Here is a 16,849-nt window from a genome sequence, read left to right on the forward strand (position 1 = left end):
TGGCTTTCTAACCAGACCAGGAGCCCCTTGATGGCATAGACTGAGCTGACGTAACTCCTGATATCCTGTAGAAGGAGTAAGTTTCAAAGTGAACTGACTCATCTGTAAACTTTATGTTAACCTGAAAAATTAATGGCAAGATTCCAGGCCTTAAGCATTCCACTTCTTTAAGATTTTACTATGTCCAGCACCACTTTTTCATTACAATCTTGATTAATTAATTAGCTAATACAGTCTTGGTTGGGTTATTGTTCCTCTTGTATGCTCAGAAGCTTCGGTCATGTCTGACTCTTTGCAACCCTATGGACAGTAGCCCACCAGGCTCCTCTGTCCATGGGATTTTCTAGGCAAGATTGTTCCTCTTGGTTTTCTGTTTATCACACTAGTTGTGCTGACTCTGGCTGGAAGAGCCAGGCCATTTGGGATAAAGTTGAACATGTCTCTAGATGAAATCAACTTTTGACTTCTTTTTACTCACTTGGCCCCCGCCACCATGTTTTATTTTTATTTTTTTTTTCCACCACCGTGTTTTAGACTTTAGGGGTAAGGAGGAAAAATGAAGTTTTAAAAGAGTGGATCCACCCACTCACTCCAAAGTCATGTGGATTTGTCAGACCAAAATCTGTGTGATTTCAAGTCAGATTATCCACGCGGAGACGTTTTTATTTACGTGGAAAAGAATTTTGCCAACCAACTGCCCAGCTGTTTCTCAAACACGTTTGTGATCCAGAGCTGCTGTCAATAAAAGGTCTCCAGAGAAAACATGGATCTGTTTCATTCCTGGCTGACAACGGCTGCTCTGAATGTAACATGAGCACTTTTTTTTTTTCTTAAAGGAGCCAAAACTTAAATGAATAAAGAATGATGAATTTATTAAAGGTTAATGAACAAATAATAGAATTCTCAAGTAGAAATGATCTCATGGACTAAAACCAGAGCTTCCATGGGGCTAAGCCCTGGGGGAAATATTTTGTTTGTAAAGAGCAACTTTTCAAACACTCAGCTAATTTTATTTTTCCCCAACTCTTACTCCAGGAGTCTTACTTGTAAAAGATGCTTACGTTCCCATCCATATCTCCATTTACATCAGCCATGAACTAGAAACAGCATCTACATCACATAGACAGATACAGTTTTTGAGCCTTTGAAACTGGGATGAGATTAAATGAGTTGACATTTCCCTTGGGAATTGGGAAGGACTAAAGACTGCATTTGAAGTCCATTCCAATGATCTTCCACAGAAATGGTTAGAGAAAGCAATGGGGAATCGTGCTCCATGAGGCAAGCCCTCTCTCTGTAATCTCTGCCTCTCTGTTGAGTAGAGATGTCTGGAATATTGAGAACAGCGCTGGCCCAGGAACCAGGAGAGCTGCTTTCAGTCATGGTCCTGCTTGCCTCTATCCATCTCTACCTTTCCCGGCCTTCATGTCTCTGAGCCTCTCAGCCTCAGATCACTCCCAGTAAAACACACCTGCGAAAGGATGCCCAGACCAGCACCAACACCTTCCTCTTTGTGCCCAGCACTGTGCAGAGCAAAATGCACCCAGCATTCTGGAAGGTTAAACATAAGACACATTGCACCCAGTTTTCTTTTCATTAATGCCACTTCCTTTGTGGTCACTAATTTCAGGTTGGTCAGACCTTAAAAAACATGTATGCCTGTGTGTGTATGTGCATGTGTGTGTTGGGGCGTGGAGGTGGGGAGGGACCTTTTGAAGGTCAGTTCAAAGGAAAGATGGGACTTGAACCGGAAGGAGCTAGGATGCACCCACCTTACCTGCTTAGAAGCACTCAAGGCTTGAGGCAGCTGAGCTGCAGAAATCACAGCATGCTCCTGTGCCTGCCACCCACCAGTCTTCAGGCTGCAGAGAGGCCACAGGCAGCCCGGGCAGAGCAAGCTTGGGATGGCACCCATCAACCGTCGAGGTGATGACTGTGCACAGCTTCCCCACTGTAACTCAACCTGAAACCTGGCAAACCCCATTTCAGGTTTCATTACCAGCCGGACGTCCGCTGCCAAGGCTCCCAGGCCTTCTGGGGGACTCAAGGCCAAGTTTCACTAACAGGGGATGCTATTACCAGGCAAAATGAAAGTGTTACTAATCTGCCTCCCTCCCACACATGCTTTGGGCTTATCCATTCCTTTCAGATAAAGCCTGAAAATTCCACATAGAAATTGTCCACAGTTCAGGAAGCAAAGCTAGATTTCCAAGCACAATCAACCAGTATATTTCATCCTGGGGCCACTGAAACCCGAGCCCATGTTTGGAGCCGGTGGTGCTGGACTGCATTCCTGGTGGGAGCCCTGCGCTCCATCTGGGCGTTTCGTCCTGGTCAGATAAAACCAGACGGGTCCCTGTAACATGCAGGCCCTCTCCAACAGCGTGAGGGACCATCTCCCTGGGACAGCTGTTTCACACAAGGGCCCATTGTCTGAGACAAGCTCGGGTCGGTGTACTTTGAGAGCTGCGGGAACATTCTGTCAGCTGCTATGGCTCCCTTGCTCACTGCAGATTTCTCTTAGTCTGTTATTGAGCCAGAAACCTACCATCAACTGTTAGGGAGGAAGGTTTAACCCAAGAACCAAAGTCTTTACGCTGCTTTCATTTTATCAGGAAAAAGGATAGCTCCCCACATCTGAAAAATTTATAGCTCGATTTTTGGAGAGCCGTGATTGTAAGTGTTTATTTTCTTTCTGGACTTCCTTAAGTACATTTGTCCAGTTTTGGGGAAAGCAGTGTTTTCCAGTCCTGGAAGGCCACAAACAAGATCCTTAGGAAGCAGCAGTCAGAATTAGGATGATAGCAAGGTAAAATGACTGATCACTGAATAATTACTGCAAATTGGATGACTCTTTTTTTTTTTTCTTCCTTCAGGGCTTCCCTGGTGGCTCTGATGGTAAAGAGTCCTCCTGCAATACAGGAGACCCAGGTTTGATCCCTGGATCAGGAAGACCCCCTGGAGAAGGAAACGGCTACTCGCTCCAGTATTCTTGCCTGGGAAATCCCATGGACTGTGGAGCCTGGAGGGCTACCGTTCATGGGGTCACAAAGAGCTGGACATGGTTGAGCAGCTATCACTTTGTTACTTCAACTCTCTTATAAAGGAGGATGATTGCAACCAACCCAGGCCCCAGATCTGAATCTCAGCTTCCCATTAAGCAGTCAGTTCTTTATGGGGGAGGGAGGCTGTGCCATGCGGTCTGTGGGATCTTAGTTCCCCAACCAGGGATCAAACCCACACCCTCTGCACTAGAAGCACAGAGTCTTAATCACTGGACCTCCAGGGAGGTCCCAGAGCAGACGGGTGCTGCTCCTAACTTCTTTTTTTCCCCCTCAGACATGCTGTGTTTTGATTTAGGAAGATATTTAGGAAGATATTTAACTTACATTCCTATAAGCATGATGAATAAGTATGGATGTGATGATAGCAAGTCTGACTCATGTACCTTCAGCTGCTGCACAGTATTTTTTGGGGAGGGGGGATATTTTTGTGTGTGTGTGGTGAAATATACATAAGATCTACCATTTCAACTATTTTTAAGTGGGCCATTCAGAGACATTAAGCACATTCACTAAACATTTAAAAATATTTAAAATATGGAATAATTCTTGGGCTCCACAAGATAAATTAAGCAGGTGTGATTAGAATCATCCTTTCTCCCACCCAATCCTGCTTATCTTTCCCTGCTGATGGTGAAGATCAGCTCTCCTGGGAGGGATCGCTCACGGAGCCACCATTGTCACGTACCCTGAAGAATGACCCTCCTGTCTGGGACTCAACACAAAAGGTGGTTTGACGAGCAGACACATAGATTTGTGCTTGACCCATCTATCAAAGCCCTTTTTCTGTGTACACAGATTTTTTTTTTTCCAAAAGCCGGTTACTTAGACATTGGCTATGCCTGCCAAACAGAACTGGCTCCCCTTCCTTACTACCCTCCCCCTTATTAAAAAAAAAAACAAGCAAAGGTTAAATTAGAGACTTACTAAAACAAAGGCCCTCTGCAACCCCAGGCCCACTTATCAGAACAGAAGTGAGGTTGCCAAGGAGGCAGGGGCAGATATGTATGGAGAGCTTTGGAGGAGGCACTCAGGAACACACAAAGTGTTATTGTCTTGTCAGATGTTATTCATGTTGTATCTATTCCACCAGGCGCTTCTGTGTTCTGTGACCTTGGACAAGAGACTGCCAGAGAGCTGTTTTGAGGGTAAATAAAACACCACCTGTCAAGGCCTGTAGCCCATGGGCCCGGGGACTGTGAGGACAAGATGGATATTCTTTCATGAGCTCCTATTCTCGATTTCTCCCTGTTCTCTGGTCAGATCCTCACTGATTTCCATTAGCCTCATTTGAAATTGGCGACTCTGACTGCGCATGTGCATGCTCCTCTGTGCTGTTTAGAATTCTGGAAAGCTAGTGGGTGGGAGCTTCCGTTTCATACGTCCCAGAGCATGAAAGACAGAGAAAGTTTTCAAGTGCTTGTGAGTGGAATCTCATCCCAAGAGCTAGAAGGGACATGAGGGTCCATCTAGCCCAGGCAACTGACAGACATGCAAGTCCTTTCCAGCCTTTTGGTGGTAGGTGTTCATATCTCCCTACCGGATCCCGCTCTCCACTTCGCCAGGCACTGCCCCTTCCAGCTTTGGGCGACAATAGCAGCGAGTTACTTGTTGAATATTTTGTAAGCTACTTAGGAAGAAAGGTTTGGCTAAAGAAAACACTTCTGTAAAACAGAATTTCCAAAATAGTTTCAGGATTCAAATATGTATTCACCAATTCCCTGCTATATGTCAAGAACTGTCAGAAGGATGGGGATATGAAGATGAATGAGACAAGAACAATTTCTGTCCCCAGAACTCACTTTTCAGTCGAGGAGAGAGATACATAGATTATCATCAAAAAATGTTGGAAATACCTGGCAGACAAATGTATGGCTATTACAGAAGCACCCAGTTCAGCCCAAGGTAGTGCATTCTGCAAAGACTTCTAGAAGGTGAGGCTCAAGCTGAAGGAGGAGCCTTTTTTTGTAGGCTAGATGGGCTTATATGAACAGACGTTAGACATTTCTAATTTGAATCACTTTGATACATTTAAAAAACCATGTAATAGGAGAAGGAAATGGCAACCCACTCCAGTATTCTTGCCTGGAGAATCCCATGAACAGAGGAGCCTGGCAGGCTACAAAGAGTTGGACACAACTTAGTGACTAAACCACCACCAAGAATATTATTGGGGATATGTACAGAGACATCTCTTTGAAGGGCAGACATTTTTTCCCAATGGTTTAGGAGATTTATATGGTACCGTCACTCCAAATCTTTGTTGTGATGAGACAAAGAACCAAGGAGCTTACACTCGCCTGACAGTACCAACCAGTTCTTGTATAGATTTGCCATCAATTTTTTCTTTTTTGAGTCACATAATTGTGTAAACTGAGAATCAGTACTATATAATGGTCTGAGTCTTGAACAGAGGTCAGCAAACAATGACCCTGTCAGCAAAATGCAGCTTGTAGCCTGTGTTTTTGTATGGCCTGTGAACTAAGACTGGTTTTTAACATTTCTCTGTCTCTGAAAGCATATCAAAAGGACAATATTTCATGACATGAAAATTACATAAAATTCAGATTTCATTGTTCATAAATAAAGTTTAGAATTTTGTGAAAAAAAAAAAAAAAAAAAACATGTAATAAAGGCATTTACCTCTGAACTTTGTGTTAGCTGTTTGATCTAAAGTTCTAAAACAATATTTTGAAAAATTAATAATTTGGACTTTTCACTATAGATGATTGGTTTTCCAACCAAACTCGAAAAATCTGAGGAGCTTTTTGGTTGGTAGGGAGGGACGTTGTTCCAGGGACTAAGACGACAGAACTCTGAGCCCTTATCAAAGAGCTTCAAAAAAAAAAAGAGCTTCACTGTTCTTCCTATTATTTTATTGGTGTTGGGTATATATTTTTTTTTAACTGGGAAAAGGGGGCTCTGATATTGAAATATATTTCAAACTACAAAGGGAAACTCACTCCCCAGTGAAACAGGTCTCATTGCATACTTGCCATCTAAGATTACTCAGTTGACTGCTTTAAAGCAAAGCATCAAAAACACTCCCACGCTTAGTTACCTTTGCTTGTTCTGCAGCCATGACCCTCACACCTCCCCCACGCCATCCCCAGGCAGCAACCTTGTAAAATAGAGGTAGAGCTAAAAAAATCACTACTCTAAAGAAAATGTCCTTAAGACATATGGCTTCTTAATGGTAAGACAAGCAGTACCTTCGTGTACAAACAGCAAATTATTGTTAGAACAATCTAGTTATAACAAAATATTTTCATATGGAATAGGTTTATAAGTCCTATTTATAAATCAATATTTTACTTTATTTTTTATTTTATTTATTTTTTATTTTTTTATTTTATTTTTTTTTACTTTATTTTTTAATAAATTAATAGTTTAAATAACATCTGAAGTAAACATTCTGGAACAGTGAATGAATGAGCAGTTCCTTCATGTTCAAGATACAAACATACTTCTCTTTCATCCCAAACACAGGATGAGAATCTGATTTTCTGGCATGATTTTCACCTTTCAAATACATACGCTTGTATCAAAATACATTGACTTGTTTTCATAACTTACACTTACCAGCTATGTAAGTGTCAAGGAAGATTCTCCTAAATCTTTATACATTGGCTATCCTCATGCATCATTACAAAGCTGGGTTGAGAGAAATAGATCTAGTCTCAGATGGGAAGAAAAGATAAGATTAAAAGAAAACACCACATGAACAGCTTCCCGGGTCATACTGGACGTTAACTGGGGGAAGCTAGAACAAGTATGAATCAATGCAATGAATGACCTGAAATCTGCAAAATAGCTTGCCCTGTTGAGCAGGGCACCCGAGGCCATTGTTCCTTAGATGTGGGCAAGTTTACCACATCCCAGTAAAGTTTACTAGGCTTTGGGTTTGCTCATAAGGGGAAAGGAGAATAAGAAAATGCAACTGCTAAGACTTTCTTGGCTTCCCAGTGGCTCAGTTGGTAAAGAACCTGCCTACTAGTGTAGGAGATGTAGGAGACATGGGTTCAATCTCTGGATCGGGAAGTTCCCCTGGAGGAGGAAATGGCAACCCACTACAGTATTCTTGCCAGGAGAATCCCATGGACAGAGGAGCCTGGCAGGCTACAATCCAAAGGGTTGAAAAGAGTCAGACACGACTGAGCATGCATGCATATATATACACATAGAAGACTTTCTTATTGAAACCTGCCCCCACCCACCGCTATTAGGTGTTGCTTCATAACCCTGTCACCAGGGCACAGAGCATATTCTCTGTGGCTCCACACCCAGGTGAGCATGCAGTGGCATGGACCATTGGGGCAAGTGTCAAGGAGATTTGCTTTTCCACTGCTAAGTTGTTTGCACTCATCATGAAAGAACAAAAGGAACATTACAGAAATATACTGATGGGTTTTCTAACCTGCTCTGAAAGGGAACAAATAAGCTAGTCAGTGGGTGGATAGGGGTCTGGAGGAGGAAAGAGCAGAGAAGAGCTGCGAGCAAGATCCAGAGCAGAAATCCTGCAACATGTGAACTGTTCTTTTCCAGTCTCCATTCTCATAAAAATACTTCCCTTATGGAAAGCTCACTGCTCCCTGACACAGTTAGCTTGCTTTACTTAGTAAGTTAACTGAACATGATTTATAGAAAGCCCTAGATCTCATTATTAAGAAATTATTGTTTTTGTTAGGGATGATAATACATGATTGGTTATTAAAAAAAAAAAATCCTTATCAGAGATGCACAGTGAAGTGACGAGATGTCTTGGATTTTCCTTAAGATCCTCTGGCAAAAATGATGACAACATGGGGGAAGTTGAGACTGGCCACTCATTGAACTGGGTGATAGGTACATGGAGATTTATTATAATAAATGCTCTACTTTTGTACGTGTTCTAAGATTTTCATGATAAAAAGTTAAATGATGACTTAAAAGACAAGTCTAAAAAGCCACATCATGACAATACTCTTCCAGGTGGTTCCCACCCCAAAATGAAGGCAGGCTTAGATGCCTACCACTGATTTTCCCTGATTCAAATATATTATCAGTAGGAAGATCCACTGTTCATTCAATAATCGTTTTTCACAGGCAAATAAACATCCAACATTGATATACACACTGATTATAAACTATTTTCCAAAAATTTCAGTTTTTGGCAATGCACAAAACATGTCTCAGGACTGTGGACATCTGGTAACTTCTTTGTCGATTGTTAACAAGGATTGTTGTTAAAAGGCCAAGTTTGAAAAGAACGGTGTGTGGGGCCTCCATTATTTATTTAACTTATCCACCCTTTATCATTTATTTAATCTATTAAAATGTGTTACTTGTTTTAGCGGCTGAAGATTTGTTTAAATCTAAGGAGGAAAGTGCAGGCTAAGCAAGGCTAAGAATGTCAATAAGCGTGGCGTCTACCGGCCTAGACACGACCAGCCTCATTTTAATCTTGTATGTTAGTGAAAGTAGTACGTTTGGAAGATTATAAATATCCAAAGGATGCCTAGATGGGAATCTTGAAACTAGTTAGAATTACTGTTCCTTCCCTGAGGAGTAACACCAATGGGGGAGCGTCTTGGGGAAGAGGAACCATTCAGAAGCCTCAGCGCACCCCACCGTGGTCCAGAGCCGAAAGTCTCAGACGCAGAGCTACAGAAAGTGTGACAGCTACATGAGCAGCTCTGCGCAACCGGAAGGAAGAAAGTGTCCCCGCCCCGCCCCGCCCCATCCCGGATGCCCTGCACCAGATGCCCCGCCCATAGCACCAGGCGTTTGCGCGTGCGCATACGCGGCGACGCACTTACTCTCCTCAGGAAGGTTGTTCTCCCGCTCTTCTCTCTCCATCTGCTGGCACCAGCCTTCCATGCGGTCCCGCTCCGCCTGGAGAAGCTTCAGAAACCAGTGGCCGTCCCGGTGGCACACTGATCTCTGCACGGCCTCCAGGGGGTCTTCGGTGATTGAATCAATCCAGGGGTCCGGGGGCGGCAGAATGGAAGGATCGAAGTCCGCGTCGAAGTCCTCCTCGACCGCGCAGGCGTGGTAATGGTTTCCTGAGCCCTGGATGCTGACGGTGGAGGTGCTGGCATCCCGGGAGAACTGTCTGGCCACCGGGCCGGGGCACGAATTGTCCTCTATCGACTCCAGAGAGTTTTCCAGGTTGTCGTGGAAGTCCAGGTCGGCCTGCACAGCCGTCGTCACACTGTTGGAGCGAGTGAACCTGCGGAAGCTTGGAGGGATAGAGAGAGACGAATTAGTTAAGGATGTTTCTTGAAGCAGAACCACATTCTGCGCGGGCAGTCCCATCCTCTCCATCTGTGGAGGTAGCCCCTGGAGGCCAGCGCATCAGTAAAGAACTATAGCGCTAGTGTAAAGAACACGATCCCTCCTCTCTGGTCAGTATGGACAGAATGTGAAATCGTATTTGGAGAAAGTTTAGAAGTGGACCAACAGGCACCAGCTCTCAAAGCCAGATCGATGTCCAAGGTCCACCTTCCGCCCCAGTCTGCCATGGCTTGGATCCTTACATACAGTGATCAGTAAACTTGCTGAGGGGTAAGGAAAACAATTTAGCTATATCTTGCTTTGCTGTAATTTTCTTTGAAACAAGGGACGGGGGGGAAGGGAACACAACCCAACGTGGACCAAGACTATCTTGAATCCTGCATAACCACATTTCCCAGGGACAGCTCTTACCTGAAGACAAACTAAAATGCCATTAAGCTCCTCTTAAAGTTAAAGCTCCTTTCCCTGGTAATTATTCTCTTGATCACCTGGTCATAGTGATAATTTGGTACAAAGCCTTTGGGGCAAAATTAGCTCAGATCTAGAGTTCTCCAGTATCGTCTTTCCCTGTACCTTTAATGTCCCCTCCACAGTCCTCCCGAGATAAAGTACAAGACAACTTGATAACAGCATTTCCGTATGGACATCCATGCAATCGGTGTCTCTCAGCCAAATGGCTGGAGACACCTACAGTGAAGGTGAGGACTTACGGAAGGTGAGAGGGGTGGGGAAGGACAGGGGAGCAGCGAGTTCTTTCTCAGACAAGGGGCAGGGGAAGGTGTGGGTCTGAAGTAATTTAAAGCACACTCGGCAAAGTTTCCCTGGCTTCAAGAGCAGACAGGAAATGACGATTTAACAAGATATAAGAGTTTATAAGTCTATAGAAGGCAGCATCAGGTGTCTGTTACCCCACTTGATACTTATTTTTTTAATGTAACTTCCTGATCTAATATTTTTTTATTCTGAAGAAATAATACATAACATAAAATTGACTAACAACTTTCAAGTATATGATTCAGTGGCGTTAAGTTTGTTTCCATGGTTGGGCAGCCATCACCACCACCCCCCTCCAGAACTTTTTCATGTTTGTCAGCTGAAACTCTGTACCCATTAAACAACTCCCCACTCCACCTCCCTTCCCTCCAGCCTCTAGCAGCCACGATTGCACGTTTTGTCTCTCTAAATTTGATTACTTTCAGTCCCTCATGTAAGTAGAATTATACAGTATTTGTCTTTTTGTCGCTGGCTTATTTTACTTAGCATGATGTCTTCAAAGTTCATCTATATTGTAGCATGTGTCAGAATTCCCTTCCCATTTAAGGCTGAATAATATCCCATTATATGTATATACCACATTGTGTTCATTTTTTAATCCATTGATAAACACTTGACTTTGTTTCACTTTGTGGCTATTGTGAATAATTCTTCTATGAACATGGGTATACAAATACATCTTTGAGATTCTGCTTTCATTTGTTCTGGGTACATAGCCGGAAGCAGAATTGTTGAATTATGTGGTAATTCTGTTTTCCCTAGCAGCCATACCATTTTATATTGCAACCAAAAATGCACGAAGTTTTTAATTTCTCCACATCCTTGCCAACGCTGATTTTCTGACTTTTTCTATAGTAGCTGTTTTAATGGGTATGAAGTGGTGGATTTTCTTGGCTGGTTCATGATTATGCCATGTTATGATGGTTTATTTGCCAGTTGATTTTCAATTAACATTCAGTAGCGCCATCCTTAAAGGAGAGTGCACTAAGGTCCATACAACATTTAATAAGCCAGATAATATGTTTTTTTCCTTAACTCTCCTGGAAACTCTGTAAGAGCCAGTGAGCACCAGTATTCTAGTCCCTCAAAAATAAAGAATGAACAGACTGGAAATCACAAAAAGGAAAAGGTATAATCATCTCAATCAGTCCATTTCCCCCCCTAGAGAACAAATACCAAGAAAATAATGACTGCACAATTGATATGTATTAATTATTAGGATGATCACAATAATAAAAAAAATGTTGTGATGCTCGCCATTCATTTTATGAGGATAGGCCAGCCAAAAAAGGCTGGTCCATCTCACTGTTTGCTGTTTTCAAGAAATTACTTCTGTAATCAGAGAAGAAGAAATATCGTGTGACATGCTTTATATGCAGGATCTAAAAAGAAATGAATCAGATGAACTTATTTACAAGACAGAAACAGACTTACAGACTTAAGAGAATGAACTTGTGGTTGCCAGTGGGGAAGGATGGGAGGGAGGGATAGTTAGGGAGTTTGGAATCAATATGTACACACTGCTACATATAAAATGAATCACCTACAAGGGCCTACTGAATAGCACAGGGAAACCTGCTCAATGTTATGTGGCAGCCTGGATGGGAAGGAAATTTGGGAGAGAATGGATACATGTATATGTATGGCTGAGTCCCTTTGCTGTCCACCTGAAAGGAATTGGCAACCCATTCCAACAGCCTTGCCTGGAGAATTCCATGGACAGAGGAGCCTGAAGGGCCACAGTATGGGGTGGCAAAGAGTTGGACATGACTGAACAACTAACACACACACACATGGCTGAGTCCCTCTGGTGTTTACCTGAAACTAGAAACTATTACAATATCGTTAATCGGCTATACCCTAAAACAAGATAAAAAGTTAAAAAAAAGTTACTTCTATGTAAGGTATCAGGCATGGTGATTTTATAGGTGGCTCAGTTGGTAAAAAGTCTGCCTGCAATGCAGGAGACCTAGATTCAATTCTTGGATTGTGAAGAGCCTCTGGAGAAAAGAATGGCAACCCACTCCAGTATTCTTGCCCAGAGAATCCCATGAACAGAGGAGCCTGGTGGGCTATAGCCCATGTGTTCGCAGGGAGTCAGACACGACTGAGCAACTCACACTTAACTCAACTCACACTTAACTCTGAAATGGGTCACAGGAAAAACTGCCCAGTGTGAAAGTCTGAAAGAATGTCCTTTCTGGTACTCTCTGTGAAAACAAGAATGATTCTGCCACCATGATTCTCCCAAAAGTCAGTGGTTTCTTGGCTTTAGGAGGCCACTTCTGCCGCCTTCTTGCTCACCCGCCAACATGTTAAATGACATCTGAAGCTGAGCTGTCTCTCCAGCTGCACGTGTGTGAATTGGATGACTTTCCTCCTAACAGTTGACATCCTGCCTGTTCCACTGACACAAAATCCTGACTATGAAAATACTTGGCTCCACTCTCCAAGATCATGGGCTGCCAGAGGCATAACATTTCCAGACTCAAGGAAGGCCCAGCGCCTTATTGTTTCCAACTGGAGCAAACTTGCCAGAGACAGAGTCTGCTGCGCACGCAAATCACAGAGACCCACTTTCCTCATGCCTCTGTTTTTATCTACCCAAATCCGTACCACCAGCATTCCTGATAGAGGGCTCCTGGCTATGAATCTTGTAAAGTATCCACCTTCTTAAGAAAAATGACTTGGCAGGAGATGAGTGGAAGTCTGCAGGTTAGTCACCCAGAAAGAAAGAAAGGTAAAATAGTTTGGGATTAAAAGCGGTGCCTTTGAACTCAGGCAGCCCTCTCCGGGTTGCACTGCTTCTCTCAATTAAGTTCCTTAAACGAGTGCTTTATTCTGCCCAGAGTTTTCAAAGAATGTTCTGCTCTGTGAAACACTTTATGTTTTTCATGTGCTGAGTGTCCTCTGGGCGAAGGGTGTGATCAAGTTGTTGTTTAAAAGTTTGATAGGAACACAGAAGGAGTCACTGGATTTATTTCTGTGTTTTTGAAAAGAATGGATCAGTTGCTGGTGGATGGTACAAACCTAAAAGCTGAAACCAGTGGCTTCAAGACAGTTTCCAGTCTTGAAACTTCCTTGGTCCTTCATGCCAAAAGGTAAAATGTGTAATAATTACAAATTCTGAAATGAACTGGCTGATATTCTGCCCAAGGGATTGAAAAACCATGAAATCAAAGACTGAACCAACCAGTACAGGACAGGATACTGTGTCTGTTCTGAAGGCAGGAGAAAGGACACTTATGAGCATTCACCTCTGCTGTCTTTGTGCTCTTTCTATGAAACAAGTTTATGTTTCTGATGAGAGGATTTTCCGTCCCTCTCCCACCACTTTTCTGTTCAGCAGATTACAAATCAAGGAATAGATGGGAAATCTTGGAGGCTTATTCTCATCTCCCTTGTCAGGTGGAGGTGTATTTGAATAAAATGAGTCATGAACAAAAACTAAGCAGAGTCTGTATCTTTAGAACACACATGCTTTGTTCCTGCAAGTTCAGTTATCTGAGATGCAAATCATAAAGACCCTTGCTCCTTGGAAGAAAAGCTATGACAAGCCTAGACAGCGTATTAAAAAGCCGAGACACCACTTTGCCGACAAAGGTCTATATTAAAGCTATGGTTTTCTCAGTAGTCATGTATGGATGTGAGAGTTGGTCCATAAAGAAGGCTGAGCACTGAAGCATTTATCCATTTGAATTGTGGTTCTAGAAGACTCTTGAGAGTCCTTTGGACAGCAAGGAGATCAAATCAGTCAACCCTAAACGAAATCAACCCTGAATATTCATTGGAAGGACTGATGCTGAAGCTGAAGCTCCAATACTTTGGCCACCTGATGTGAAGAGCCGACTCATTGGAAAAGACCCTGATGTTGGGAAAGATTGAAGGCAAAAGGAGAAGAGGGCGGCAGAGGATGAGATGGTTGCATGGCATCACTGACTCAATGGACAAGAATTTGAGCAAACTCCAGGAGATAGTGGAGGACAGAGGAGACTGGTGTGCTGCAGTCCATGCGGTCAAAAAGAGTTGGACATGACTGAGCGACTGAATAACGAGTCATAAACTTATCTTAGGGAAACTCACACCTGTTACAGAATTCTGTACTCCATGTGTCCTATCCACATAAAAGGTGCCTTTCAGGACTAAATCTAGGTTCAAAGAGAGAAACGCCAAGTCCTATGCTGTTCTTTCTTCTTTACACATTTTTTCCTGTACCTCCTGTCAAAGGCTGAATACACATGGAATTTGGAGATACTGTCCTTCAAAAGTTCAGTATCTTGGTGTTTTGGGAAATGGTACTTAACTGATGTAAAAATCCAAGATGTCTCATTACATAAAAGACAGGTGGAAAGGATGGTGAGGGAGGTGATGAGATTGAGATCAAGAATTAAGACAACCTAACAAAGAGATTCACTCTTTCTTGTCAGACCAGCTTCCCAGTTAGAATGGAGGACAGAGGAACCTACGGGTAATGCAGCCCTTGTTCACAAATTCAGTGAAAGTGTCCTGCTCCCCATTTGAATGTGCTTAGCACGGTCCTATTGACAGATTTTAAAACTACTCAACACAAGCATCCATTGGTCATTTAAAACCCTCCACATTCATCATCCTTTTGCCCAAAGCTCTCTTTAAGCAAAGAAAATGAGAATAAGTTTTCTACATGAAGACTCACTCTAGGCCAAATAATTGTAATGCATTGGTCAAGTAAAAGGGAGGGAGTGGTAATGATGAGAGTGGGCTTGGTATTAGCTGATAGTGTCTGTGAGGGCCCGGCTTGTTGCCATTCCCCTGTTAGTGCCAGCTGGGCAGGCTCTGTATCCTTGATGGGCTGTCACCATGGGAACCTTGGTTGGGAGCCTCAACAAAACATCCTTGAGCTGACTGTGCCCCAGAAGGAACGACTTTCCCTCCGCAACAAGAACGTTAGGTCATTTGTTGGCCCCTGACCCCAGGTACCGAACAAAAGCCCGAGAAGTCTCACCTACAGTTGTCTTTCTTTGAGTCCTGTTTTGGGGTCAAATGGGGGCCACTGGCTTGTGAGTCAGATGGTAATTTTTCTTTTTTCAAAGTAAATTATCTTGGAAAGCATGTAAAAAGGAAGCAAGAGAAAGATGGAGGGAAGTAGGAGGAGGAGGCTGGGCAGGAAGGAAAGAACGAAAAAGAGAAGGAAGGAAGAAAGAAAATGTATGAGGCATTTAAGGAATTATGCCAGTTTCCAGGCTTTTGAAATCTGAAATGCATGAATGCCACGCCTTTAAAACTCAGGTGTAGCAGAAGGAACTATTTGGCTAGGCCATAGTATTGTTAACTTGGCAAAGAAAAGAGATTGTTTGTCGAGTATAGTAGGGAGGGTGGGTGCTCGTCTGTGCCATGCTCCAGGGGAGCTGAGAGCAGTTGGATTGATCCAAAGCCTCTGGGTTGGCAGATGCTGGATGTTTCTGACTGCCAAAGGTCTTGCCAAGTCTCTGGTCCCTGAACAGGCTGTCAGAAGATGCTGCCTCGATTTTGGCTTTTTGTTTTTAACATCCTGCTTAGTCAAAAAGGCACAAATCGCTGCAAGCCCAAATGTTTACATATTTAAGTCAGTCAGGATCAAAAGTGGTCTTTTGTAGCAGTTGACACAGTGTTAATACAGAGAACAATGCTCCTTTCCCACAGGGTTGTTCCCCCCAGTTTGAGGCTTTAACCGAGTGAAGCTTTAACATGTGAAGCAAGGGAGATACTAAAAACTCAGAACTGTATAGGAATAGAGGTAATTTTGGTGAAGGAACAAAAGCAGGTATTGGTTTCTAGAAATAGGAAACAAGTCCCATAATGGGCGCTCAAGCTTTCCTTCCACACTTGTGTTCAATCTGTGTGTTCACAAACCTGCTGAAATGGCAGGTGTCATTCACAAGCACTTTTTTTTTTCTTGCTGCTCAGCATGGCTTGCAGGATCTAGGTTCCCCTAACAGGGATGGAACCCAGGGCCCTGGCAGTGAAAGCAACGAGTCCTAGCCACTAGACTGCTAGGGAATTGCCCACAAGCACATTTTAATGTCAGCATTTCCTCCCTTAAACATTCAGTGTGTCCTGGAGGGTCTCTGTGTTACAAGGGAAGAAGGAGATGGTTCCACCAAGTGGGGATGAGAAAGGCCAGAGGCTATTATGCAAATCCATCTGCTCCCATTCCCATACCATAAATGAAATATAGATGAAAGATCTTGTTTTCCTTTGCATACACACACCTCCAAATATGCACACCCTGCCCTGAACCAGACAGCATATTAAAAAGCAGAGACATTACTTTGTCAACAAAGGTCCGTCTAGTCAAAGCTATGGTTTTTCCAGTAGTCATGTATGGATGTGAGAGCTGGACCACAAAGAAAGCTGAGTGCCAAACAACTGATGATTTTAAACTGTGGTGTTGGAGAAGACTCTTGAGAGTCCCTTGGGCTGCAAGGGGATCTAACCAGTCAATCCTAAAGGAAATCAGTCCTGAATATTCATTGGAAGGCTGATGCTGAAGCTGAAACTTCAATACTTCAGCCACCTGATGTGAAGAACTGACTCACTGGAAAAGACCCTGACGCTGGGCAAGATTGAAGGCAGGAGGGCAAGGGGACAACAGAGGATGAGATGGTTGGATGGCATCACCAACTTGATGGACATGAGTTTGAGCAAGCTCTGGGAGTTGGTGATGGACAGGGAAGCCTGGCATGCTGCAGTCCATGGGGTCGCAAAGAGTAGGACACGAC

The 16,849-nt window shown here is 43.3% G+C and overlaps 1 protein-coding gene across 9 annotated transcripts in view; it reads right to left on the reverse strand.

The window, feature by feature from the left end:
• Positions 1 to 16,849, reverse strand: part of DLGAP1 (DLG associated protein 1) — a 770,938-nt gene that overhangs the window by 13,138 nt on the left and 740,951 nt on the right. For all 9 annotated transcript variants that reach the window (XM_043443644.1, XM_043443645.1, XM_043443646.1 and 6 more), the window contains one exon: positions 8,861 to 9,282. In XM_043443644.1, the coding sequence (XP_043299579.1) occupies positions 8,861 to 9,282 (422 nt within the window). The remainder of the gene's footprint in view (positions 1 to 8,860; positions 9,283 to 16,849) is intronic.

Source organism: Cervus canadensis, chromosome 23 (genome assembly GCF_019320065.1).
Source record: "Cervus canadensis isolate Bull #8, Minnesota chromosome 23, ASM1932006v1, whole genome shotgun sequence".
Classification (NCBI taxonomy): domain Eukaryota; kingdom Metazoa; phylum Chordata; class Mammalia; order Artiodactyla; family Cervidae; genus Cervus; species Cervus canadensis.